Source organism: Muntiacus reevesi, chromosome 3, assembly GCF_963930625.1.
Source record: "Muntiacus reevesi chromosome 3, mMunRee1.1, whole genome shotgun sequence".
Classification (NCBI taxonomy): Eukaryota; Metazoa; Chordata; class Mammalia; order Artiodactyla; family Cervidae; genus Muntiacus; species Muntiacus reevesi.
Genome location: NC_089251.1, coordinates 245,604,720 through 245,632,393, shown reverse-complemented (window position 1 = coordinate 245,632,393; position 27,674 = coordinate 245,604,720). Strand labels below are relative to the sequence as shown.

The 27,674-nt window shown below is 40.0% G+C and overlaps 1 protein-coding gene across 1 annotated transcript in view; it reads right to left on the bottom strand.

The window, feature by feature from the left end:
- METAP1D (methionyl aminopeptidase type 1D, mitochondrial) overlaps nucleotides 1-27,425 on the bottom strand; it is a 71,215-nt gene extending 43,790 nt beyond the window's left edge. Inside the window, exon 1 of the mRNA XM_065931763.1 lies at nucleotides 27,365-27,425. Within this exon, the coding sequence (XP_065787835.1) occupies nucleotides 27,365-27,404 (40 nt within the window). The 5' untranslated portion in view covers nucleotides 27,405-27,425. The remainder of the gene's footprint in view (nucleotides 1-27,364) is intronic.
- Between the last annotated feature and the right edge of the window lie 249 nt (nucleotides 27,426-27,674).

The following is a 27,674-nucleotide window of genomic DNA, read 5'->3' as shown; positions in this document are numbered from 1 at the left end:
ACCTCTTCACTAAGACTATTAAAAACACACCAACTCATTTCTTCTAATCCAGTCTTAGACAAACACAGGAATGATAATGACTATTAAACAAAGGCTTTGTGTGGATGTTCCCTTAAGCCAAAGGAATGATTCTAACTGTTGGAAATTTTTGGTTTTACAGGCTGTAGAGTGGAGATATTTGGAGGCCAGCGGACCTTTCCAATGTTTTCAGTTATACCATTGCTAATAAGCTGGTTCATAAACATGAAGCTGCGAGGGTAAAAAAACTATAAACGTCTTTAGCCTCCCTTTCCAGTGAAATATTTCTGAATTACGAGTTTTGGAAAATGAGAAGCACTTACAATGAAATATTTCTAAATTATACTTAGTATTTACTACAGAAAACAAATTCTTAAAACTAAGCAACAGAAATATTTCTTGATGTATCATTCATACATACATATATACATACATAGGAGTGTTAAATTGTAGAATTAAGATATCTTTTAGCAAATGCATCACATTCAATTAAATATTTGGAGAAGTTAAATATATTTCCATTTTTAAGTAGAGAAGAAAATTACATGAAAGATATTATTAAGAAACTAACTGATGCTGTTCCAGGGTCTCCAACTTGACATAAAAAAGGCAGAAAGGTAACAGATGACTGCATTACCATTGCGTGTGACTTTATTAAAAAACCAGAAGTATATCAACTTTTAATTTTAAAAGATACTTTCAAATACTGAAAGCTGGGGCCAGGGTTCATGGGTTAAGAATGCAGACAGAGGTTTGTCCAGGATATCTCTCCTGTAATGTGATAGCAATGTTGCGTCACACATCCTCAGCCCCCTTATTTCTTGCCTGCTTCAGTTCATTTCCACCTCTGCAATATGGTTTGCTGTTTTTTTGTTTTGTAATGTAGGCTTAAAAATGAACTAAGTCAGGTTGCATGAGTGTGAGGCAGTTACTTTTGTAGACTATAATTGTTCATTCACCTGCTGTTTTGGAAAATGTTTGCCATAAAGCTCATACTACCATGGACTCGAAGACCACGAAACATAATCCCTGTCTTTGCTTCACTGTAATATAGACAGTTTCTTCTATTCAAGCTTTTGCTTAGATTTTACAAATGGGCAAAAACTAAATGATGCTGGAGTTTCTACAGTTCAAGGAGTTTTAGGTCTATTTTTAACAAAAATGAGATATTCTAAACGTGAATAAATAAGTACATTTATAATTATTGACAAAAGTAAACTGTACTTTGAAAGGTGACACATTCTCTGCAGAGTTTATTGATCATTTCTTCGTTTGTTATGGTTTGACCACATACTTCCTACTGAATTCTTATTCTTCTGTTTTCCTTCTTTATTCAAATTGTGTTGTATCAAGAAGACTAAAAATGGCCTATAAGCCTATAAGTTTATACAGACTATAATGGCCTATAAGGTTGGGCTTCCTTGTGGCTCAGCTGGTAAAGAATCCGCCTGCAATGTGGGAGACCTGGGTTCAATCCCTGGGTTGGAAAAATTCCCTGGAGAAGGGAAAGGCTACCCACTCCAGTATTCTGGCCTGGGGAATTCCATGAATTGTATAGTCCATGAGGTTGCAAAGAGTTGGACACGACTGAGTGACATTCCCTATTATAAGGCTGCTTTAATAATAAATACATGGTTAAAGTAGCATACTAATCATGATAAGCTGATGAGAAAAGCAAGGACCAAGTTAGAACATGTTTCTAATGTTCTTAAATTACTTCAGTGAATTTATATCTATAATGGACACTAAAAACAAGCATTGTCCTTCATTTATTACCTCTAAGAAACTGATTTTTAGTCATAGTTTCAAGTTCTTACATATCTATATATATTTGTCAAGCTGATCATGGCAAATTAAACTTATTTTTCCTTATAAATTTCCTTTCATAATGCCCATGATGTTACTGGTAAACGAAAAACTAAGTTGAAGATCACATACAGCATGCTACCATTAGAAACACACATTCAGAGAGGTTTGCACATGCATAGAAAAACAAACCGTAGGTGAAGATAATTACTAAGTTTTCCTGCTTAAAATTCTTCAATGTTCATCAACTGCTTTTAGAACAGAATTTGTTACTCAGGGTTGATGAGGTCCTGCGTGGTCTGGTCTGCCTTCTTCTCTTCCTGTCACTCACAGCCAGCCAGCCACCAGGCCCCCTTTCCGCTTCTCAGACACACTAAGTCCTTTCTCGTCTCTGCATCTGCTCTTTCACCAGCTCCTCACGTCACTGGCTCATTCACATCCTTCAGGCCTCAGCTCAAATGTCGCTTCATCAGAGAGGCCTTCTGGGACCACTCTCTCTAAAGTGGTCTCCCCGGTTACTCACTCCCTCTTAACTTTGTTTATTTCCTTCCAAGTACTTTCCCACTGCAGTTATCGTGTCTAATTGTGTATTCTCGTCTCCCCTAGCAGGATAACAGCTCCACCAGGCCTAACCCACAGCACCTATCCTCTCCTGCTGTGGGAAATCTTTAGTACTCTGCACTCTTGGGGAAATTTTTCTCCTGGGGAAATCTTTAGTACTCTGTACTGGAATTTTCTTCTCAGAGTCTAATTTTCACAATTTGGATTTCACTTTCTTATCAAAAGAACTAGTCACTTGAGCAAACTCTGGAGTGGGTATAAAGTAACTAACTTGCTACCTGAAAAGCTAGAGATGAGAAAACTTCATGAAAATGTCAGTGCAAATGACATTTGTAGATAAATTAAAAGTGAGGAAAATTATTTTTTTTTTTTGCCACTTCAAGTCAGTTGGTTTAATTCCAGGTAGTACACAATTCAGGATAGAACAAAGACTTAGGAACACACTTTAGAAAGATTCTGGGTTGGATTTATGTGGATCTCATAGCTCAAGCAGAAATGGTTGTTGAGCCTCCATATAATTTAAGAAAATGATTTTTGAAATTACAATGTAAGTCAGAGGGGAAAATCAAATAACACATCTATATGTGCTTATATGTGTATAAAATTATATATACATATATAAAAACAAATACATACATATGTGCCTATATATATATATATAAAATTATACACATATATATAAAATCAAATACACACATAAATATACAAATATATATATTTGATTACCTGTAAGATGACACAATGACTAATTCTAGACAGAGAGGTCTAGAGTTTGATGTGTTAGGGTGGCAGTACTCTAGTATTTATCATCCTCCCCAGTGTGGACTCACTGTCTGCATACATGTAACCATCAGTATGTGGTTGTTGAATGAAGAAATGAACCCATTTATCCCCGGTAACTAGAGTGATCTTGGCATATCCAACATCATTCTTCTAGACCCCTTCACATAGCTCTGAAGGTGAAAACTGGGGTCTAGAGAACCAATGTGGTTATCGCTGTAAGTAAGAACTGTCTGCCCCTGATTCAGAAATCTCATGTTTGCTTTTAGGAGAAAATAAATAAATACAGGTATTAAAAACGCATTGTCTTCCCCTCAGGATGGGATGATGGTACAGAATTGGGTGCTCTGACTCACTAGTACTTATGTCAGGTCACCTTGCCTGCAACTGTGGTTTCATTATAGGGCCCCCAAATTTTTGCTCAATTGTGTGGTCATCCATTCATCTTAAGATGTTTCAGAAATTGAAAAAAATGTTGAAGGCACTAGGAAAAATTTTACAGATTACTATATAGTGAAAATGAGACTAAGTGTGAAAGCAAGAAAGCTTTTCTGCTTTCTGTAGCAAACACAATGTCTAAGTAGGCAGCTATGGATTTACTGTGAAAGCTTTAAAAGCCTAACTTAGAAAAGGAAAAATCCATGATGAGAAGGAGAACCTTCTTCCATGAACTACTTACTAAGTCAAAATACAGGGCTCTCCCTAGGTAAGAATAGCTCTCAGCTGCTAACACGACATAAAGAGAGATAAACAGACATGTGCCTTCTGATGGAAGGATATGACATTAACAATGGTGTATTTTAGTCCCCAAATTGAACTTTAATCTGATCAAACTTCAGGATGGAAGTGATGGAATTGGTAGGATATACAGGGGAAAGAAAAATGATAAATGACATCATGGGGATAAAATCAGAAAATCTAGACTGAGAAAACCTGTGGAATAAATGACCTAGTTTCTTCAACAAATAAATCACAAGGGAAAAAAAAAAGAAAGAAAGGGAAAGGAAACCTCTAGATTAAAAGATTAAAGGGATACATCGATCAAATGCAATGTGGAAACTGTGTTTGGTTCCTGACTCCAACAAATCAACCTTGGGAAAAAAAGAGAGAGAGAGAATCAAAGAAATCTAGACACAAGATATATTTGATACTAGGGAATTATGCTCAAATTTTGTAATGTTTAATATGGTATTTTGTTTACAGTACTTTAAACATTTAAAGTTGCATACTAAATATGTCCAAGATTTGTTTCACAAATAATCTGTGGAGGAAGGGTATGGGAGTAGATAGGGGTAGGCGTGAATGAACCAAGATTGCTGAAGCTGGGTGACAGGTGGAATGACCATTGTGCCATTCTCTCTACTTTAGCACATGTTTAAAATTTTCCCTAAGAAAAAGCTAAAATAATCTGTCAGTTAACACATCAAAACACACCTACACCAGTTCTCATGTGGTCCAATAACTACATCAGTATCACACCAGCCATTTATTAAAATGCAAATTTCTGAGCTCCGCCCCAGACCTATTAGTTCAGAAAACCCAAGTGTTGGAAGTTGGGATCTCTACTTTAACAAACTAAATGATTTTTATACACACTGAAGTTTCTTACAGAAATGATTCTTATAAACAATAAAGTCAGAGAACCCCTGACTGGTCATTTTGTGTCAGGCTTCACTTCTCATTTTCCAAGTGAGAAAACAAAGAAGAGAAGTAAATTAACTGGCCAGAGTTTACTTTGAGACCCTGAAAGAGTTGAGATCTTTGAGGCTCTCAAATCTTGACTTTCCAGTTTATTGTTTAAGCTCCAAGCAACATGGCCTCATTTAAAATTTATTATCATTTGCTTTTAAAAGTTTGGTTCAAATTCCATCACAAGCAATTTACCCTTTTAGCCCTTTGAGATTAAAACACACACAACATAAGTACCATAGGGGTCCCATATATCTGTAAAAAGAGACCTCTGTCAGGATAGAAGAGATAGCTTGGCATTCTGATGAAAGTAGAGGTGTTTGTGGCCAAACCCCTGACATACAGCTAAAAACCAAAAGCCCCTTTTCATTTGATAGGGTCTTAGTGTAAGGCATACAGCAGGCAGTTTCCCTGCTTCCCATTAGTGAAGACTGTGTGTCAGGAGGTCATGTCCTTTTCCGTGGGTAGGGGTGTGGAGGCAACTTCTATCTGCCCAGAGAGGTCACTGGTTGAGGGCATGATGTGGGTTTCTTGGAGCTCTTCTTGTTTGTAAAGACACTCTTGGCTTCCATGCTTGGTAATGGCCTTTCAAAAGATACTAGAGTATGAGGTGGGTACATTTTTCTATTTACCTAAAGGGCTCACATTCACATCCCTCCCCCCTTCACAATAACATCCCTCCCCCCTTCTGATATTAATCCAAATGGCTTAATTTCAAATTAACAGGGGATAGAATTAAAAACGGAGGTACACAAATCCTCTAATAAGCATACTCAGTACCTTCACTTTTTCTCCAACATTTTATGAACATTTTCAAACATACAAAAATGTTCAAAGAATTTTACAGTAAACACATTACCTAGATTCTACAATGAACACTCTATTTGCTCTTTGCCATATTTCTAAATATTCTACTACCCACCTTTTTTATTTTTTGGAAGCATTTCAAAGTAAAGTTTCAAAGACAGTACCCTTCTCCCCCATATTTCAACATGTATAAAACCAAACTGGAGTATGTGTTTAGAGTTCCTTTTTTTCTGTATTTTGAGGTAAGGTATACATATGCACAAAACTTTGAATCTTAAGTATATCATTTGATGAGTTCTGACAAATGTATACACCTGTGTAACCAAATACCTATTAAAGATATAGACCATCTCCAACATTGCAGAAGCGCTTTCTCTGCTCTTTCCAGCAAACCCCACTCTCACCCAGTACCTATGGAAATCCACCCTATCAGGGGCTGAAATTAGTATCAACACTTCTCAAACAGAATAACAGCCCAGAGAGAGGGCTAATCTTTTCTTAGATCACATGAACATGACATGAGAACCAAAACCTCAAACCCTGAAGAGTTTTATGCTTTTCCTACTTGATTATATCTCCAAATTTCACTTCAAAAATTCTAAATTGAATTCAAATCTAATTTGTGACTTCTGACTATTTTCCAAGAAAACAGACAATTTGTCTATAATGTTTTATCAGGTCAAACCTCCAGGAATAGTTAGTATAGAGGAAAAGAGTCATAAATGCATTTTAAAAAGAGACTAAAAATAATTCACATAGGAAATGCAATTAAGTTTAATTACATTGAATGCTAATATTCCCCCTGCAATCATAAAAACAAATGTTTGAAATATACTCTAATGAAAGGAAAAGCCCCTCATATATTACACAGCTAAAAATAATACATTTGCTTAATATTTGAATTTTTATTATTATTCTAAATCTCATACAACCCAGATTGCAAAAATTAATGATTCTGTTCATTCTACTATTTTCTACTCATGCAAGCAAAAGCAGTAATGTTCCAAGGATATTCTTAGGGTATCTGCAAACGACCCATAAACAGCAGCTTTTTTCTTATTTGTTTAATAACTGCTGTCATTCTTTTTGTAAGCAGCAATCACAAGATGTCAAACAAATTCTGCCTTGACTGTGGGTACTGATAGATGTCGCTGCTTGTTTTTATTAAAAACAAAAAAATTTTCCCTGCATTAATTACCAACACTGGAGAAGCAGGGGCACGGCTGGGATGTTCACCAGCCTCTGGGCAAGCAGAGATGCAGCACAGAAAACCACAGAGCAAGCTCACTACCCAGACAGAATACCGGAGCACATTTTTCTTTAACTCCCTTGGGGACCCTGGGACTCAGTCTTAGATTCCCTTAAAGGGAAAAGCAAGAGCCTGCATGGGGGCAGGGCGTATCATGTTTATCAGTCACAAACAGTTCCTTTGGGCCTGGATCCAGGTAGTCTGTACTTCTAAAGTCAAAGTCAATGAAGTATAGGCGCCATCAGGTAACAGTAGTGGTCAGAGAGCTTGCCAGAAAACTGTAACTCAAAACTGAAAAATGAAATTAAAAGGCTACTTTGGCCAGGCAATTTCTTTCTGCAGGATGCAATAACTGCAAACTACAAAGCTGAAGGAACAGACAATTCTTTGTATGTTTTAAAATTTCTTTCTTCCTAATGTGACACAATGTCTGCCAGAAAAAATAGAAACGAATGTTTTCAAATTTGTATCTCAGGACTGACCTGACCTGTACTGTTTCGGCAACTTCGCCTGTTCTTCCTCCTTTCTTCTTTTCCTTCCCACATTGTACGGGGTGGGGTGGGGGGGGACGGGGGTTGCTTATGGCAGGGAGCCCAGGCCGGCTGGCTGGCGGAGGTCTTGGGTGTATCCGGAGGGCAGGTACCAGGGGCAGGAGTGGCGGAGCAGACGCCTGACCCTGTCCTGTCAATAAACCTTAACCCCGACCTGCCAGGCCCCAAGCTGGGCTAGTCTCTGTCTAGCCTCTGTCTCTAATTGCTCTAAAAATGACTCTTCATTTAAAAGTATCTTTGTGTAAATACCCCACAGGAACTGACAGTCATCAGAATTGCCACAGAGTTATAGTTTTTTAAGGAGTGCCAGAAAAGTCATTTTCTGCCTCATTGTGGAAGGACTTGGAAAACAATTTCAACTGCTGTGCAAGACAATACTCATCACTCTTTTAGCTGACTCTGCAGGCAACATTAGTTTGACTTTTAAGACTGTTAACAGTGAAATGTTTGATCTTTTGATGAAGTTATTTGAAACTAAAGATGGATATGTGATTTACTCCACAGAACCAGCTTACTCCTGAGCACCTAAACAGGTAAAGCTAAAGTCCCGTGCTTCTCATTCATACAATGAGGCTTCCTTATAAACTCTAAAAGGACCCAAACTTTTTACCTAAACGTGAAAATCCAAACTTAAAATTAAAAAGGGGAAGTGGAGAGATTAAGGAAAGAGGCTTTGGAATGACGTGTTTTTTTTTTTTTTTAATTAATAAAATTAAATCAGCCTTTGCAGATGAGTATAAAACACAAACTTCTTTTTACTGCTTTGTGGCTTAATTCTCTGTTTCCTTTTTCTTTATAGTGGTAAAAAATTTATATCATATAATTTACCAGGACTCCTTGAGAGCAATTCCTTAAATTATTTCTCTACTAACATACAATAACGTTATGGGAAAGACAGTTATTGTCAATTCTATAAAAGGAAACCAGACTTGAATTTTGCAAACCCCAGGTTCTCTTCCAATTGGGTGCAGGTTAAATTCTGCCTTTTAAAGTATGGCTTATTTAAACAACTCAAATTAAATAAACTATTCTTTCTAGTAATTTATTACTAAGTCCTGACAAAGTAAGAGAAAGTTATCCCTCTCTGTTGCATTATCCCCTCAATTTTTATCACCTTCTAAAATACCCTGCAATTTACTTAATATATTTATTGCAAGCTCCTTGAGGGTAGGGATTTTTGTTTGTTTTGTTCATTGATGTGTTTCAAATGACTAGAAAAGCAGTTCATAGCAAGCCCTCAATAAACAGTCTCAGAATTAATAAAAAGTTGAAAAGATTAAGCAAAGGAAAGGTGGGCATGGAAGAAGACTGCCTATGCTTTTCTTTGTCTTTAATCAACTACCCAAACGCCTTCCTCCCCTCTTCAGCGCCAGTTAAAATGTAAGGAGGAGCAGTCTTGACATCTGAATTGAAAGATCTTAGAAACCAACTAAAACTGAGGTTTGAGTCTTCAGAATTCTCCAAGAAGCTTGTTGAACACACAAAGTCCCAGGCCCTGCTCCATGCCTATTACAGAATCCCAATGCTCAGGCAATTTACTTCCTAGAAGGGAAAAAAAGATAAATCAATTAACCCAGGGTGGTTGTTGTTTAGTTGCTCAGTGTCAGATTCTTTGAGATCCTAAGGACTGTAGCCCACCAGGCTCCTCTGTCCATGGGATTTTCTGGGCAAGAATACTGGAGTGGGTTGCCATTTCCTTCTCCAGGGGGTCTTCCGGTCCAGACCCAGGGAGGGAACCCGCATCTCCAAACCCAAATCTCCTGCATTGCAGGCAGATTCTTTACCACTGAGCTGCTGCGGTCACAAAGAGTCCAGCATGACTGAGCAACTGAGCGCACACACATGCATGCAACTCAGTTACAAAATAGCGCTGCTGCTGCTGCTGCTAAGTCACATCAGTCGTGTCCGACTCTGTGCGACCCCATAGACGGCAGCCCACCAGGCTCCTGTCCCTGGGATTCTCCAGGCAAGAACACTGGAGTGGGCTGCCATTTCCTTCTCCAGTGCATGAAAGTGAAAAGTGAAAGTGAAGTCGCTCAGTCGTATCCTACTCTTCACGACCCCATGGACTGCAGCCCACCAGGCTCCTCCATCCATGGGATTTTCCAGGCAAGAGTACTGGAGTGGGGTGCCATTGCCTTCTCCACAAAATAGCACTAGAGGTACCAAAAGGATGCTACTGGAACCAAGAGATGGTGCATTATCAATCAAAGTGTATTTGCACTGAGTTTTAAAAAATGAGCATAAACATAATACCTGATGAAAACTAGTGGTGATATATGCATTTCACACAGAGAGTAGTCTTTGTAAAACCTCTAGGTGTCATGGTCTGAGGGAAGAGTGCCCATCACAAGAATAGAGATGCAGGCTGAGGGTCAAAATATGAAGAGCTTTGTGTTCTAAAATAAGGAGTGTAAAAAACTGCGGGAAGATATTAAAGACTTGTGATTCTAAATGCATAACACAGTTTAGAACTGGGATAGCCTATATCTAACTCTAGAGGACAGTTAGCTCTGGAGAATGAATAGATAGATGGGTCAGCAAAGGAGTGGCAGCTGAAGCCATAGGCTGCCAACTAAGGGACCTGCCTAGGGTCACATGGCAAGTTACACCCAGAGCTGAAGTTACCACTCCACATTCAGTCTTATGTTCCAACTTCTGTACTACTTAGGGAAAGATTTCTTAGGTAGGTCTCTTATCACAGAAAAAGAAAACATTTCTAATTATGTTTTATCTTGTTATATCCAACAGAATAAGTTATCCTTCACATCTTGACTGCAATTTATTAGAGTCTTTACTGTCTCATTAATTTGTCAGTGGCCATGAAGTCAAGTTGATCACCTTAGTGATCCATGGCATGAAAGTCCTCTTTATTTTCCAGATGCATCTATTTTCTAGTAACTTTTTTTTTTTTTACTTCTCTGCCTTTTTATTTTAATCATTATAGTAAGTCATCTATCTCTGTTCTTAATAAGCAGACACAAGTTTACAGGACTCAATTCCATCAACTACCCTGAGTTTTCTCATTTCAAACACCAATGGCAGTTGCACCTCTCTGATAGGGGTGTTCTTATTCAATGACGTTAGCATCATCTAGATGCTGTCTTCAACATTAGAAAAAAGAAGTTATTTGTGGCTACAATCTCAATTAAACTTCCATTTTTTACATAAACAAACTGAAATTTCCCCTGGAGTTTTAAAGACTTTCTTTTAATTACTACCTTGTCTAATTTTGGGTTAAAAGGTTTTCCCTTATATCCAAATAAAGATGCTACTCTTGGAAAGATGACTACATTTCACTCATATAGTTATTTAGTTCTTACCCTCTATAGAATCTTGTGTATTTACTGTGGCCGGGTATAGGAATTACTCATACTCCTGCCTTAGAAGACTTGGTAATCCACTGATGTGACAAGGTGAGCGTGAAAACGATTACCAATATAACAGCCCATGGCTCACAGTAAGTGATCGTGGAAAAAATGATCATCTCAGCATCCATTTCAACCTCCTCTTTACTTATCTTCTGTACAGCAGAGACTCAAGAACTAAGTTTCCCAGACTCCCCTACACGGAGGTTCTACATCTGATTTTCACTCTACCAATTAGAAACATTTGTGGGAGATCTGAAGCAGGGAATGTGATAGAGGCATTGCTTCGGCTGAGTCTGCCATTCTTTCTTTGGCTAGTGAGCACGATGTGGAAATGTTAGGGTTTTCTGAGCAGCGTCCTTGATTGGCTTCCCGCATTGGCTTTGTGAGTATCCAGAAGATGTTGGAGGTGGTGGCAGCTTAACTCCCCTGGGGGCCAGTACAGAACTGTCCTGGATGTTGTCCCTGCATGCTCAGGGGTAGTAGAGAGGGTCAGTAAATCCCTTTGATGAAGCTAAGGCCTCAAGTACAAGCAGGACTTAGCCAGATAAGAACTGGGAAGGAACAGTTCCTGTGCAAAGGTCCTGAGGAGGAAAGGGTTTAGGGAATGAGAGCCCCTGAAAGACAGGACAGTAGACAGGAGTGGAAGGACTGGAGAGTTGGGGTGCTAAGCCTTGGAGGTTAGGATTTTCATGGTTAGTGCAATGGAAAGCCAAGGAAAGGTTTTAAGGGGGAGTGAACTGATTCAATGTGCTATTTAAAATGCCACCTGTGTATAGCGTGGAGCTAAATTGGAAGAAGTAATTTAGTGACTATATAATAGTCTCTCTCATTTTATGGATGTATCATAATTTAACCATCTATTTTATTAGACATTTAAAGAATTTCTAGTACTTTGCTAATATAGGTTAACACCATAATAGATATCCTTGAAACAAAATCTTTGCCAACATCTCTAGTTATTTTCTGAATACAGACTTTTCAAAGTGGAATTAAATAATTGAGTTCAAAGGTATGAAATTTGGGGGATTTCCCTGGTGGACCAGTGGTTAAGACCATATGCTTCCAATGCATGGGATTCTGGTTCAATCCCTGGTCAGGGAACAAAGATTCCATGCTACATAGCACGGTCAAAAAAATTTTTTTTAATCTTTAATTTTTAAAAAAAGGTATGAAATTTTCTGACTATTTTTAAAAAGTTTTTTTAAGGGATAAAGATTTTGATCATTAAATATGAAAACCTACTTCACAAAAAGGATATCTTCCCACTAATCCAGTTAAAAGATATCAACAGAAGATTATTTAAAAAGATGAAAAACTTCCATTTGTATGCAAAAAGTACTCCAATTATTTGTTTTTAAAAAATGGTAAGCACGTCATCAAAATCGATACTGTTCACCTTCTCAGTTGGGATGAGCCACATTTAAAACAATCATCACAGTCAGAATTTGGGACATCCTAAAAGAACCTCAATGTAATCTATGCTTCTAAGGGTCCATCTAGTTGTGATTTAACTTTTTTATAACAGTATTTTTGTTATAAATATATTCACAAAACTGAAAAAAAAAATGCTTTGTCAGACTGTGTTTCCCAGTGATGCGGCTGGTCAGGTTCAGCGGAGCAGAGCCGTTTTGCTCTCTCCATTTTCTCTTCTGACCTCTCACAGGTGGCCTCTTTCACACGCAAATTTACCTCTTTTGTTCTTCATCTCAGCGACTGGCATCAAGACACACAAGCTTTCACCTCTTTACCTACTCCTTCCTACTCATTGTCTCACATGCAGACCCGCCTCACACTCGAGTCTGACATATTTATTTTCTCTTCAGTTGATGTGATCCTTTCTCCCCCTCTCCCACACCCCTCTGCTCTCGCTTGCATCTTTCCTCAGAATCCTCAGGCCTCCCGTCTCTCACGAGCTCCTGTCCTGGGTCCTTGTTCAGCGAAGGACTGTTGGTCAGAAAATCTGCCAAGGTGGCTGGGGGGATAATTGGGGCGAGGGTGGGGGTGCAGGCGCGCGGATGCTGGGCGGGAGGAGACCAGGTGGCCAGCCAGGGTTTCCCAGGCCCCCGTGGCAGGAGGGGGTGGGCCTGAACTAAAGGCGGGGGCCGCCAGAACAGGGGACAAAGGCCGAGTCCTGCTGCTCGCCAGCCGGAGCGCACACACTTCAGACACCCAGAAACGCTCTGTGGCCTGGATGGGGTCTGAGAGTTGCCAGTTGGACATCCTGACCTAGACAACCAATTAAGGCATGTTCAAGGTCTGCTGAACAGAACAATCTTCTAAACTAGGCTAAACCCCCTGTTCAGAGTTGCTGATTTTTCTGCCCCTAAATTTTCCAGATTTATCATCATATTAATGGTAAGAACTAGAAGACAAAGCAGGCAAGGGTACTGAAAAATCTGATGTACACTGAACATCAGAGTTAACGTACTTTCGGAAACAAACCAGGCGTCGGGCGAACACTGTGGGATCCACTAGGCATGCTTGACGAGAATCTGTTCTGGGAAGGAACTGAAGATCAAGGTCAGGAATGATTAATATGGATGCAGGAAGTCATCAACATTTGAGGACAAGCAATACGAATCTCATTAAATCTTCAATCACTTCCTATTGCCTGAAGGAATTGGTGGTAGTCTAATGATTAAAGCAATAACATTAAAGTAGAAGACAATATTAGAAAGTTAATCTGACCCTTATAAAAGAAGCTAGCACAAGGTACCAATCCACCTAAGAGGCTTTACAAGACTCCCCTCGGCAGCTGTGGTTTTTCTCTGCTGGTGAAAGAGACTTCCTTTTTTTAAAGAAAAGGATCAGGTAACCGATCATCCTTCACATGCTTCCCCATGGGCCATCGTGCTGCTATCTGTCCGCCGTGTCTCCCACTCACTCGCTGGGTCAGCAGATCGCACCTCCCTCCGCCCCAGCCTTCTCCTGCTGTGTCGCTCCCTCGCATTTCTGATTGCAGCACCCCTGTGCTCGCCTGGCAATGCCCTGAACAGCTGCTATTCACAGAGCATAAAGTAGAAGAGAAACGACAGAAGACGACAGAGAGGAGCTGCCTTTTGTAACATCAATTCTTAGAGGGGCTGGTTTTCAGCTGCATGCACCAGCCAGTTGGCGGGGAGTGCGGTGAGGGTGTTCTTTTCATCCGTGACCTATTTCTACTTGGTCTTATAGGAAAATCATAATCTTACTGATGACAGAGACAGGGGATGTGATGCCCCAAATTCAGAATCATCACAAGGCTGAGCAGAAGGATAAACAAGCGTGATAAATAGAATCCAAATGTGAGAGACAAAAGGACCTCAAAAGTTAATTTTCCTAAATTAATGTTTCAGTAATTAATAAGCTTTCTCTTGGACGTGGATGGAATTTTTAGAAATCATGGTTCTATTACTAGTACCCCTCCTTAGGGGGGAAAAACCCTTTAGAAATGCCAATTCTAGCTAAACAGTGGACTGGATTGACTTTTTACTTTCTTCTTTATACTTTTTGGTTTTTGGCCATGCCACACACCTTGTGGGATTGATTCCAGGCCTCTCAGGTGAAAACAATGAGTCCTTACCACAGAACTGCCAGGGAATTCCCTCTTCTTTATACATTTTTATAGTAGCTTAATACTTCCACTATGAATACAGTTGACCATTGAACAACCTGGGTTCAGGGTGCTGATCCTCCTCGCAGAACATCTGTGAATAAATAGTATCAGAAGACTGTGTAGCTCTGTGGTACCTACTATCAAAAAAAAAAAATTCATGTATAAGTGGACTTGTACAGTTCAAATCTGTGTGGTTCAAGAGCCAACTGTAGTTATGAAGGGCTTACTATTAAGAACTGTGTGGTAGACAAGATGGTCACTAACTAGTAAGTAGCAGCAGCAGGATTCAAACCTAAGGAGCCTGATTTGACACCCCATGTTCTTGGCCTCTATTTATACAGCCTTCTTTGTATTACTTTTATAATTGGAAAGTATATTTTCAAAGTATTTTCATTCCTAGAAAAAGCAATCCCTACTTGTTCCTCACTCCTGCTGTAGAGATAGAGACACTCTCACCACTTCCAAGGGGACATTTCCCCCTTCCATTCCTTTCCACCTCTTTCAGGTCCTCTCTCTCTCTAGGAAGCCCCCTGCTCTCCAGGATTTCCAGTGATCCTCATTCCTTACCATTTGTCGCCCTTCCCGCTGCTTCTAAACATAGCCAGGGCCTCTATGTCAAAAACAAAATGTATGTCCACACAAAACTTGCACACCAATGTCCACAGAAGCACCATTTGCAAGAGTCAAAAAATGGATGTAACCCAGATGTCCAGCAAGTAAAGGAAATGTGATACCCTACTCAAGGGGATATTATTTGGCAAAAAAAAAAAAAAAAGGGATGAAGTACTGATACATACTTTAACATGGATAAACCTTGAAAATATAGTCCTAAGTGAAAGAAGTCAGTCATAGAAGACCACACATTGTGTGGTTCCACTTACTTGAAATGTCCAAAACAGAAAATCTATAGAGCCAGAAAGCAGATGAGTCATTACGTAGGGCTGGTGAGGATAGGGGGCCTGGGGAGTAACTGTTAATGGGTAAGAAGTTTGTTTCACGGCTGTCCAGGTGGTGCTAATGGAAAAGAACTCACCTGCCAACGCAGGAGATCTAAGAGACATCCTCGATCCCTTAGGTCAGAAAGATCCCCCGGAGGAGGGCAAGGCAACCCACTCTGGCATTCTTGCCTGGAGAATCCCATGGACAGAGAAGCCTGGTGGGCTACTGTCTGCAGGGTCGTAAAGAGTTGGACACAACTGAAGCAACTTAGCACACACGCAAAAGGTTTGTTTCAGGGGTGATGAAAATGTAAAACTGATGGTGGCAGCGGCTACACAACTCTTTGAGTACACTAAATACCACTGAATTGTACACTTTAAGTAGGTGTGAACTGTATAATCTGTGAATTCAGTTCAGTTCAGTTCAGTCGGTCAGTTGTGTCCGACTTTTTGCCACCCCATGGACTGCAGCATGCCAGGCCTCCCTGTCCATCACCGAATCCCTGAGTTTACTCAAACTCATGTCCATCAAATTGGTGATGCCATCCAACCATCTCATCCTCTGTCATCCCCTTCTCCTCCTGCCTTCAATCTTTCCCAGCATCAGGGTCTTTTCCAACAAGTCAGTTCTTCGCATCAGGTGGTCAAAGTATTGGAGTTTCAGCTTCAGCATCAGTCCTTCCAATGAAAATTCAGGACTGATTTCCTTTAGGATGGACTGGTTGGATCTCCTTGCAGTCCAAGGGACTCTCAAGAGTCTTCTCCAACACCACAGTTCAAAAGCATCAATTCTTCGGTGCTCAGTTTTCATTATAGTCCAACTTTCACATCTATACATGACTACTGGAAGAATCACAGCTTTGACTAGATGGACCTTTGTTGGCAAAGTAATGTCTCTGCTTTTTAATATGCTGTCTAGGTTGGTCATAACTTTTCTTCCAAGGACCAAACATCTTTTAATTTCAAAATCTGTGAATTATACTGTGATAAAGATGTTATTTTAAAAAAGAACCCAAGAATCCCCACCCTTCTCTGCAGCCACTTCCATCACTTTTCATCTCTCCTTCCACTGCTAAAATTTTGGTCTGTGTCACTAAGACTTCCAAGTGCTCAATTTCACTGACGCTTACTGAGTCATCCTGAAATTTCCTCCTGAGCCTCTTTTCCTCACTAGGTTCTCTGTTTGCACCAACTCCTTCTTTAATGCTTTGACAGCTCCTCTCCTTCCTCAGGTCCCCTTTCCAACCACCAGGTCCTGATTCCTCCTTCTCTGTACCATTTTTCTTGCATCCATCTCTTCCTTTCCATCCTGCAGTCAATGCACTAATTCAGGCCCCATCACTTTGTTTCTGCCAATATCTCCCAACTGATGCGATAGTTTTCACTCATCAGTGCATTCAGGGTACCACCTGAATTAAACAGGGCAGTTTAAATTAAACAGTGTTAAACAGAATTAAACAGTGTCAGGTTAAAATAGAGCCACCATTTCACTTATTTGTCAAAAACTTTCATCAGTCTCTGTTGAGTAGAAGATAAACCCTAAGCTGACCTTCAGGGTCTCCATCATCTGGCCCTAACTTCTGTTATTAATCTGCCTCTCCTATAACTCTCTTATGCAAACTCTCAGCTCCAGACAAACCCTCCATTCCAGAACCCTCTGAATAGGTTTTGACTTTCCTGTATTCACACGCTTTCTCCATCAATGCTCTGTCTTACCCGCTTAGGAATGACCCTCCCCCACCCCTCCACCTTTCTGCCAACCACCTTACTCATCCTTCAAGGCCCAGTTCTGTGAAGAGATCACTCCAGCCCTTAATTATCTTTCTTCTCTCTTAGTCCCAGAGCACTCTCATACTGGTTTTTTTTTTTTTTTTTTTTTCACCAAAACGTCATTGAACAAATTCACTGTTTTGTTCCACTATCTTCTGCCATTTCATAGGCAACTTCATAATTCTATCTTCCCCCAATTTTTTATCTTTTTGAGCAATCTTTTCTAGGTGCCCTTTACAATATTCCAGGGAGCTGAAATTTTTTCCATTAAGAGAATTTTGTAAAGACTGAAAAAATAAAACTATCATACTGTTTTGGTTGTCATATGTATTAGACTTCTATTAAATTAAAAACCATCTGACCCAGTTCAGAAGACTACTACCACCGAACTTTCTAGTTCCCTCACTCCTCATCCTACTATCTGTTCCTTGCTCTTGCAGGAAATTCTCACCTTAGGACAGCTCCTTTCCCCCCTCCCCCCCAATTATCAGCCTCTTCCCTTTTTACTTCTATACTCTATAGATTATTCACTGTATAATAATGAGCCCCAAAACAAACAAAATAGACAAGGTCCTTGCCCTTAGGAAATATCCAGCTTAGACTAGACTCTAGGATTCACTAATTCAATCCCCCTCTTGCTAATCCCCCATTCCCCTTTTCTCTTACTCCCTAGTTCTTCCAGTGCAGCCATCTGGCAAATTTCATCAATCCAACTATCTACTTTCACTCTTTTATACACACAGGATGATGCCCATTGGGAGAAAATCACACAGTGACAATGAATGGGGCCACTGCAGATACATGGTCTCTAATTTCACTTGGATCTCAACACTGCTGGGTAATCCTTCTATTATCGCTTGTCATTTTTCTCCTCCTATTTCCCAATCCCCTACCTCATTTCATCTCTAATCTCAGCAAAAATGTACAGAAAGAAACTGAAGTAATTGAGGGACAAGGAGCTTCTTCAATTTTCTGTCCCCTCTTCCAGATGAACATCTATCTACATGTTCATCCATCATCCCCCCAACACTAAGGGAGCAGGAGTCTGGGATCTCTCTCCCTTTTCACACACACATCTCAGATGTCCTGTTCGGATGGCCCCCCAATCCTGTACACGCTACTGTCAAAAGGAGCAGTTCCAGCTGGTTGCTCCCCAGCTCTCACCCTGCCTTCCTGCTGCATTAGAGCAGCAGAGCTCCCCAAAGTTAGACAGGCTCTCACTCCACCTCTGCCTTGGGACGAGGGGCCTCCCTGTTTCATGACTCCTTCCTCTGACCAGGCCCTCCTGGCTCAGCAGGACTCAGCCTAGTCCTTACCTTCTCTGTGAAGGTGAAGGTTCCTTAGTCACTACTGGATGATCCCATTGCACCGTTTGCTCACCTCGATCTGTGTATCGTTCTTACTCTGTTGCAAAATTTATTTACATGTCTGATTCCACCAAGGACTGTGAACTCATGGAGGACAAGAACTGTGTATTCCAAGGCCAGTACACTGTAAAGGACATATCCCCCGCTATCTAGGTTCCTTCTGTGTTTCCACAACACTTGAGGCAATTCTCTTTCTTCGTTAATCTGTGCATTACTGCTTCATGATCAGAGAATGCAGAATGTACAATTTTTCTTTCTAGCACTTGTTAAGGTTTTTAGTAGCATAACTTACTATCCTTTGCCCTATTTCATGTATATTTGTAAAAAGAATCCTATTCAAAGTATCAAATTTAATATTAAATCAAATTTACTAGTAATAGCATTCTGAAATCCAACCTTATTATGTCTACTTAAATTGTCAAATTAGAGGCATGTTAAAGTTTCCTATTATGATTGTGGTTTTTATCCATTTTTCCTTTTATTTTTAACAGCTCTTGCTTTATGTATTTTAACATGTTATTTGACTCAAAGATTCATTATGAATAATTTTATTGTATCACTATTAACCAGACACTTTTCTCTAATTCATTCAAGAAATCTTTACTGAATGCTTATTATGTGCCAGGCATTGTTCTAGGTACTTGGGCTATACCAGGAACAAAACAAAAACTCTTTCCTGAAATTATGTTCTAGTTGAGGAGGTAGGCAAAAAATAACATGACAAATAAGTCATATAAGTAAGTAAGTGTTAGAAAGTGTTAAGTAGTATGAGTAGGGCCTTATAGGATATTATAAGGACTGTGGCTTTTACTCTGAGTGAAATAGTCTGGTTTCAGATGTATAGCAAGGCATAGCAGGATCTTAGTTCCCTGACCAGGAGTCAAATCAATCCACAGTCTGCATTGCAAGTGTGGAGTCTTAACCACTGGACCACCAGGGAAGTCCCTAGAGGAACATTTTAAATGACCCCACTGGATATATTCATACAATCAGCAAAATGCAGAATGTGGAAAGCCCCATTAGGGCAGACAGATTAACCAGTTGCTTCAACAAATAAATTTCATGAAAAAAAAATAAAAAGGGAAAATAAACTTACTGAATAAAACAAATTGACATCCTCTTCAAGCCATGTGGCATAATTGATACTAGAATTTCTTCCTGCCTTAAACAACTAGACAAACTGTGAAGGGGCTATTTTTTTGGCATTGGCTGTTGAACAATATAAGACAGAGAACCTTGAGGATAAACAAATACACAAGGAGAGTCCAGCTGGGCTGCAGTGTTCTGCCTGAGGAAACCATCCCAAATATGGCACTGGGAGATGGCGCCCTAGCCAAGCACAGCACATTGCTGCTTCATTAGAGAGCAGAGGGTTGGTTGTGAAGCAGCTGGACTTTGCGAGGCAGGGTACTGAGGGTTCTGGAAAACAGAGAGGCACAGGGTCTACCAGGCAGTAAGGCTGCTGCAAGGCTGAGAGCTGAATAAAGGTTCCAGAGGTTGCAGGCCTGGAAGAAGTTGACGTCTTAGCACAACCAGAGTAGAAAGACCTCACTAAGGCCCACAGGCATTCAACTGGAACCAGAAAGATCAGCTGAGACCTCGGGAGTAAGAACCACGCAGAAGCAGAGCAAAAGTGAGTGAACTAAAACCTGGGAGCCAACCCAACTCACTGTTTTTTTTGTAAGTAAAATTTTAATGGAACATAAGCTATGTTCATTTGTTTACACACTGTCTAGGCTGCCTTTGTACTATATTAGCAGACTTGAGTTGTTGCAATAAGAGACCACAGGGTCCACAAAAGTCTAAGATATTTACTACCTAGTCCTTTATAGAAAAACTCTATTGAACTCTGCAAAGTCCTAGAGTAAGGGCCATACTCTAGAACTTAGAGGAAAACAAAACAGATCCACTCAACCAAAGAAGAAAACCAAGCCTGGAAGAGCAACATAATCTCCACAACGTTATTATTCATTATGTCATATATATAATTATATATTAGATAACATACAAAGAATAGAAAAATGTGACCCACAGCCAAGGAAAAAAAGCAGTCAATAAAACAGAACAGATCCTGAGATTGTCCAGATGACAGATTGACAGATAAGGACTTTAAAACAGCCATTATAAATATGTATGTACAAGTACTTAAAGGAAAAGATAGACATGAGTAAACAGCTGGGAAACCTCAACCAAGAAATGTAAAGTATAAGCAAAGAACCAAATATAAATTCTAGAACTGTTAAGTACAATATACGAAGAAAATTTTAAAGATTCCTGGCTTTTAGAGTTACATAATGAAGAATCTACAGATGAAATTATATATCTGAAATGTGCTTCAAAATAACCCAGCTTGGGGAAGCGAAATGGTTGGGGAAAAAGATGAAACAAGTGCCATAAACTGATGACTGTTGTAACTAGGTGATGGGTATGTATGGATTTCTCTACTTTTCTGTATATTTAAAATTCTGCACATTCAAAAGCTAAAAAAGAAAACCAATCTCTACAAGAAAAAACTGTTCTAACTGCAAAAAAGATGATGTTCAAATGAAACTGTGCATATATATTACCCTCCTCCCATCTTTGCCAAATTCATGGAGATATATAGCATCCACTCTGCATTTTCAAAGATTCCCAGTGCTTGGAGAAAGTGAGCATTTCATAAACTGTGAATATTTATTTAGGTGAATTCCATCTCCCTCACCCCACCTCTCTCTCTCTCTGTGTTATACACTTTGACACACATGGGAATATCAGTATTTGATTTCACAAAATGAGATTGCATTAAAATACTCTACAACTTGAATTCTCCAAATAACATATGTTGTGAATATTATTATTGTCCACAATACAGGTCAACATCTTTTTCTGGTTAATGACTTCACAGTAAGTATCATTGAGAGTCTACGTGTTCTATGCTATGTATTAGAATTCATAATTTCAACAGGAGACAGGAACTTTGTGAAAGAAAGCTATCTCAGGCAAAGGGAAGACATAAGAGCATATATGACTTGAGGGACAAGTCTGATTTTAGGGACTTTGGGGCCATGATCTGATTGTTAATTAAGCATGCTTTAAATTATGTAGTAACAAGCCGTAACAGAGTTGAAAGCTATTTGTTAAAAAACATCATATAGCAAAAACCCATCTCCATTCTCTGGTTATCCACATAGAGTTTAAGTCACAGGAAGGTCCTTATTAATAATTTAATGTATTTAAATTAATGTATTTTCCAAATCACCCATGGGCTACATCCCAAAAGTTTAATTCTAAGTTGGTTTGGTGAAACTAAGGATACATTTTAATGCAGTAGCTGTACAAAATGGTAAGGATCTCAGGTCATTGACAAAAGTTTAAAGTACCTAATTTCTGAGGTAAAATAGCCCTCTGCTATCTGGAGGCTAAATTTTTGAAAAGTCACTATCATAAGAAAATTCTTAATGAAAGAAATCTATGGCCTTAGAGTCACAAATAAACAAAAGCATTTGTAACTATTTTGCATATTTATTTAAAAAAGCATGATAAAATATTAATAGCTTTAAATGTATCTTAAACTATAGTATATATAAGTAATTTCCAGTTACCATTCTTTGATCATGGAAATTGTAAAGGTGTTCCTTTTCTATATTATAATTTACATAGACATTTTGCTTTGTTGCAGAGAATATGCACAGTAAAAGACATTTTCCCCTTGGGTCCCATTCAAACATTTGCTATCTTCTGTATTTGTTTGTTTGGTTTTTTTCTTGTATACAGTTTAAACAAAAGCTTTGGAAAATAAAAATGCTATCTTTTCAATGTGTAAAATTCAAACACATCAAGCATAAAGTAAAAATCAGTCCAATCTCACCATTTGGAAATAACTGCTCTGAACATTTGGGTGAACATCATCCTAGATATCTCTTTGGGCATGTATATATATAAGGAAGGGAGAATACAAACTCGATGTAAGTAGGATTTACTGTTCTATACCCAGGCTTTTCTCCTCCATATATACCCATGAATATTTCCATCTACAGTACATCTACATCATTTTTTTTAATGACTGCATAGCACCCCGTTGCATGCATGAACCATAATTTATTTGGTCATTCTCTTACCAAGCCATTTCAGATTCAGATTCTGGTGAATATTTCCCAATCACTATTAATATAAAGTTACATTCTTATTCATCCATGTTGGTATACTCATCCTATTGTTCTCTCAAGATAAACTCCTAAAAGCAGAATTGTTAGCTAAAAAGTATGTATACCGGGGAGGGGGAAGAAAAAAAATAAAAAAATAAAAAAAATAAAATAAAAAGTATGTATACCTTACACCTCGATACACATCACCACACAGCCAAACTATTTCACATACCCACTAACTGTGCCTTTCTTAGACTTTCTGCTGGACTTACAGTCTGTCCCCTCGTCTCGCTGGCTTCAGCTCGCTCCACGGGTTTACTTCCATAAGCTTTCTTCACCTCTCCTCTGACTACACTGCTTATACCTCAAGCACTTCTCTTTCAGATGTCTTCCCTTCCCCTTTCCCAACTTCTTTTTTCTTTTTTTTTTTTAGCTGTTACAAGTAGAGCTGCTGTGTATAATTGTGTGATAGGTTGTCTGGACACGTTTTCAAAGCTATTTTCTAAGTGCTAGACATGTAGTGTTCAGGTCACAGGTGAGCCTTGTTTAGCTGTGGAAAAATCCAGCTAAGTTTCTCTGGCATGTGGGATCTTCCTGGGTAAGGGATCAAACTTGAGTGTCTTGCATTGTCAGGCAGATTCTTTACCACTGAGCCACCAGAGAAGCCCCCCAACTTCTTTTTTCTAATCATCTCTAATAAGTCTGACTCACAACTCAAATTCCATGGAACAAAATTCTCACAGTTGCCCAAAAAGGTATACAGAAGTAAAACTGCGTTAAAATAATCTTGGAGGGAGATGGAACATCAAAAGGGTGGGCAGGGAACAAAGTCACTATCTACACTAGTCATATGACAAAAACTGATGTTTTTAGATAAATTAATCTTTAGGCCTACCATATAACTTTTGTGTATAAATATTTCTACAGGAGGTTGCATTCTGAAAGGTCTTTCATTCAGTTATGGAAGTGTGTACTTACTATGTACACTTATTGTATGCCACATTTTGGGAACACAGAGATGAAGAAGATAAAATTCTTGTCACTAAGAAGCTCCCATTCTAGCAGGAGAGATGGAGGTGTAAAACACTTTTCACATAAGTGTACATACTCTGATTGAGGGTAATAAGTGTTGTGATAAAAGCATGCCCTGAGTGCTATTGAAACAGACTGGGTTAGTTCAGCCTGGGGAGAAGCAAAGACAGTTTCAAAGGAGAGATGGCATTTAACTGTGGCCTTGAAGGGTGAATGATTTGCTGAGTGAATAAAGGACACTGCAGGCAAAGCAATTAAGGAGGTACACAATGGCAAACCTTAGCAGATATGAGTTTAGGAAACTGGCAGGAGATGAGGCTGAAAAGGTAAACTGAGGCCAGGCTGAGATGGAGTTATCCTTTGATCCTAAGAGATTCAGACTTTAGACCAGCAATGAAGACTTCTAAGGGTTTTTTTGTTTGTTTTGTTTTTGTTTTTTTTAAGTAGGGAAGCATCATAATCAGACCTGAATTCTAGAAAGACAGTTGTAGGGAAGAAGATAGACTAAGGTGGAAACTAATTACAAGGGACGGTAAAGACTTGCACCCAAACCGTGAAAAAGCTTGAGGCATCCAAGAAATGGAATTTACTGACTCACTGAACATAGACGCTGAAGGCAGTGGCAAGGACCAAAAGAACTTAAATGCTTATACTTAGGTAGTGCCTGGATGGTGATGTCATTAATGGAGATAGAGTATATCTATGGAGGAGCAGAAGATGTGGAGAAAAATATTCACTTCAATGTTGAACCTGTTGAACTTAAGGGACCTGTGAGACATCAGGAAAAGATGCCTAAGAGAGAGCGGGCATTACTGCCCAGTGTTTGGTTCTAGGGGATATTCAGCTGATTTTTTTTTAAAAAATTGTATAGATTTGGCAGTCATTTGAGGTGGGTAAACATGATTGCTGACAACCAGGAGAGGAAATAGGGATGAGCGGTTAGAACAGAATCTTAGGGAACACTATATTTATACACCTAGAAGTAGAAGAAAAGCCTAGTGAAAGTCTGGGAAAATCAGAGAAACAGGGCGCAAGCCAGGAGAAACTGGCCTATAAAAGGAACACGAGTGTAAAAGAGAGAATATGCCTCCTTCTTTGCCTGCCCCATACTTTTCCTTCCCATACTCACTGTGCAACGTAAGACTCTTATGTAGAAGCTTTGGGAGCTGGAACAAAGATTCTAATAAAGTGGGAGGTGGGAGTGAGATTAAACAGAAAGTTCCTGGGACCCAGGGATTCTTCACTGTGATCTGGGATTTATTGATAGTGTTAATATCAGGAATAGTTCCATCCCTAAAGGGCTTGTTACCTTCTCTCTATGTTCCAAGACATTAATATGTCCTTTCCCCTTCCAATGTCACTACTCATAGTTTTAATCCATCCCTTAGCTCATGACGGAAGAGAACCAGTGTGGCCGAGCCTCGGGCCTTGAGCCCTTATGCCCTTCTTATGCGGTTAAAAAGTCTCTTCTTCCCACTTTCCAGGAGGGAAATGTACACACAGATGCTGATAAAGTCTGGCACAAAGACTTAGAGTGGATTAATTTACATTAATCTAAAGGGGTGAAAAGGAGAAAGAAAGAGGAGAGAGGACTCAATAAATTTACCCTTCATTTTCAACCCTGAGGGGTGGAGAGTAGGTGGTACAGGACAACCTGTCTGCAATGTAAATCTAGTTATGAATAGTCCATAAAGGGGCCTCTCCCCATCACCAGACTTCTTCCTGATGACATATTTTTCTCCCTCTTCTAATCAGAAGATCCCCCACTTCTAGTCAGAAGATAACCCTCTTGTGGGGTGTAGTGGGAAGCATTACTACAGCTTTTTCTGTAAGAGCTTTTCCCAAGACTGTCTGAACCATCATTTGTCAAAATCATAAGTGAGAAAAATGATGAATATCTTATTTCTATAATCTGCAAAGAGATTCTGTATACATGCCTACATATATGTGTGTGCATACAATACACGTGTGTGCATGTGTGTGTTCTGGCTCTTCCTCTACCTTGACTATCTGCCCAGATCCTCTTCACCATTACCTGCAGTTCCTAAAAAAGGTCTAAACACCATTAGTTCTTGTCAAAAGAGGAAACAAAAAGTAACTTGATTAGTAAATAGAGTTTGGATTGGAGCCCAGATCTTAAGAGGTGTAAATTGGTGCTCTTTTCACAAGGCTGTATTCTCACATAGGTTTCCACTCTCCCATCCAACTGGTCCAAATCACGACCTACATCACCATCCCTCTACACATCTCTCACCTCCAATCTCCCTGTGGTTCCTTACTCCACTAACACAAAAAGAGACAGGTCTATACTCCTACCAACCTCCTTCTTCTCTAAAAACATGTTTCTCTTTACTTTTCACACACACTCATCATATTTGCCCTGTCTCTGATTTTTTACTTTGCACACTAATTTCTGTGAAGAGACGATGCCATGCAGGGAAGAGGAATGAACCCTTAAAACAAAAATCAGAGTCATATTAAAAAAAAAATCAGTCATATTCAAATGTCCATTTTGCCTCTTACAATCTGTACAATCGTGATCTTATTACGTAACCTCTTTGTCTCACTTTTCTCATCAGCAAACATAACAATGCCTAACTCATTGAGTTTTAAAAGGCAATAAGCATGACTTCCCTGGTGGTTCAGTAGTTAAGACTCCAATGCCAGAGACTGGAGTTCTCCTCCTCTCCGCCGCGGTCCAGAAACTAACATCCCACATGCAGCACCCCGCCCCGCCCCCCCCCAAAAAAGTAGTACGTGTAAGGTGCTTAACACGGTATTACGTATTAACATATAAGAGACACTTAAAAATGGTAGCTATTTGCCGTGAAAGTAATATTTGCCTCACAAGACTGTTGTTCCTACATACCTGACACCTAAATTGTTCTTCAAAATATTTTAATTTCCTTCCTCCCTCAGTTTTGAAAAAAACTTTCCAATTCTTTCCAACAAAGATTCACAAACCAGTTCAAATCCAACAAAGATTTATCTGCAAAACTATCTGCACATTTACTAAAATTTCACCACTTACACAAGGGCTTCCCTGGTGGCTCAGCCAGTAAAGTATCCGCCTGCAGTGCAGGACACCCAGGTTCGATCCCTGGATCGGAAAGATCCCCTGGAGAAGGACATGGCAACACACTCCAGTATTCTTGCCTGGAGAATCCCTTGAACAGAAGAGCCTGACGCGCTAAAGTCAATGGGGTTGCCCAGAGTCGGACATGACTGAGCGACTAAACCACCACCTATTTGACATAATTTCTCCTCTTCTTATGACAGTGTAAGAGAATAATCACATTTTGCAAGTTTCCCCCAAAGACGAGTTGGATAATGCCAATAGATACAAGTTGCTTTCTCTGCGGCAACTGGGTGTCTAAGAGCATTTCCGTTACTGTAGAGCCGGAATAAAGAAGTTTGCTGCACCAATCACACAGCTGACGTGAGCGAAGAAAACTTCAGCTAATGTCCCATAAATCTCAATGAGGGACTGCAAATAGATGCCACGCAGTGACGTGATCTAGGCAAGTGACGAACACATGCGGATCTGTTTCTGTGACAAGCGGTAACATGTGTCTGCATATGTCCGCAGGACCGAAAGCACAATCTGCTAGGCCGAGATGTCTGATCGCGGACGTGTATCCCTTTGAACCCGACTGCGTAGCAAGTGAGTGACGAAGAGAACCCTCGCGTACCTCTAGGAACTTACCTCTGCGGACGAACAGGTGGAAGCCGCTGGGCGCCGCCATGTTGGCGTCGGTCACGTGGCCACAAACTCTCGCACCTCGCCCCGCCCCGCCCCGCCCCGCCCCGCCCGTCCGAGCCTTCCACTCGCCGCTCTGCCAAAAACCAGAGGCGCCGAGGCCGCCGGAGGGGAGCGCGCGTGCGCGCCGGGGGCGGACTGCGGGAGCTCTGGCGGCGGAGCGGCTCGGGCACCCGGGCCAGTAGGGGATCCCGCGGCCGGCCGAGCCCGCTCCCGCCACGAGAGGCGGGCTGCAGCAGCGGTTCGCGCACTCTCT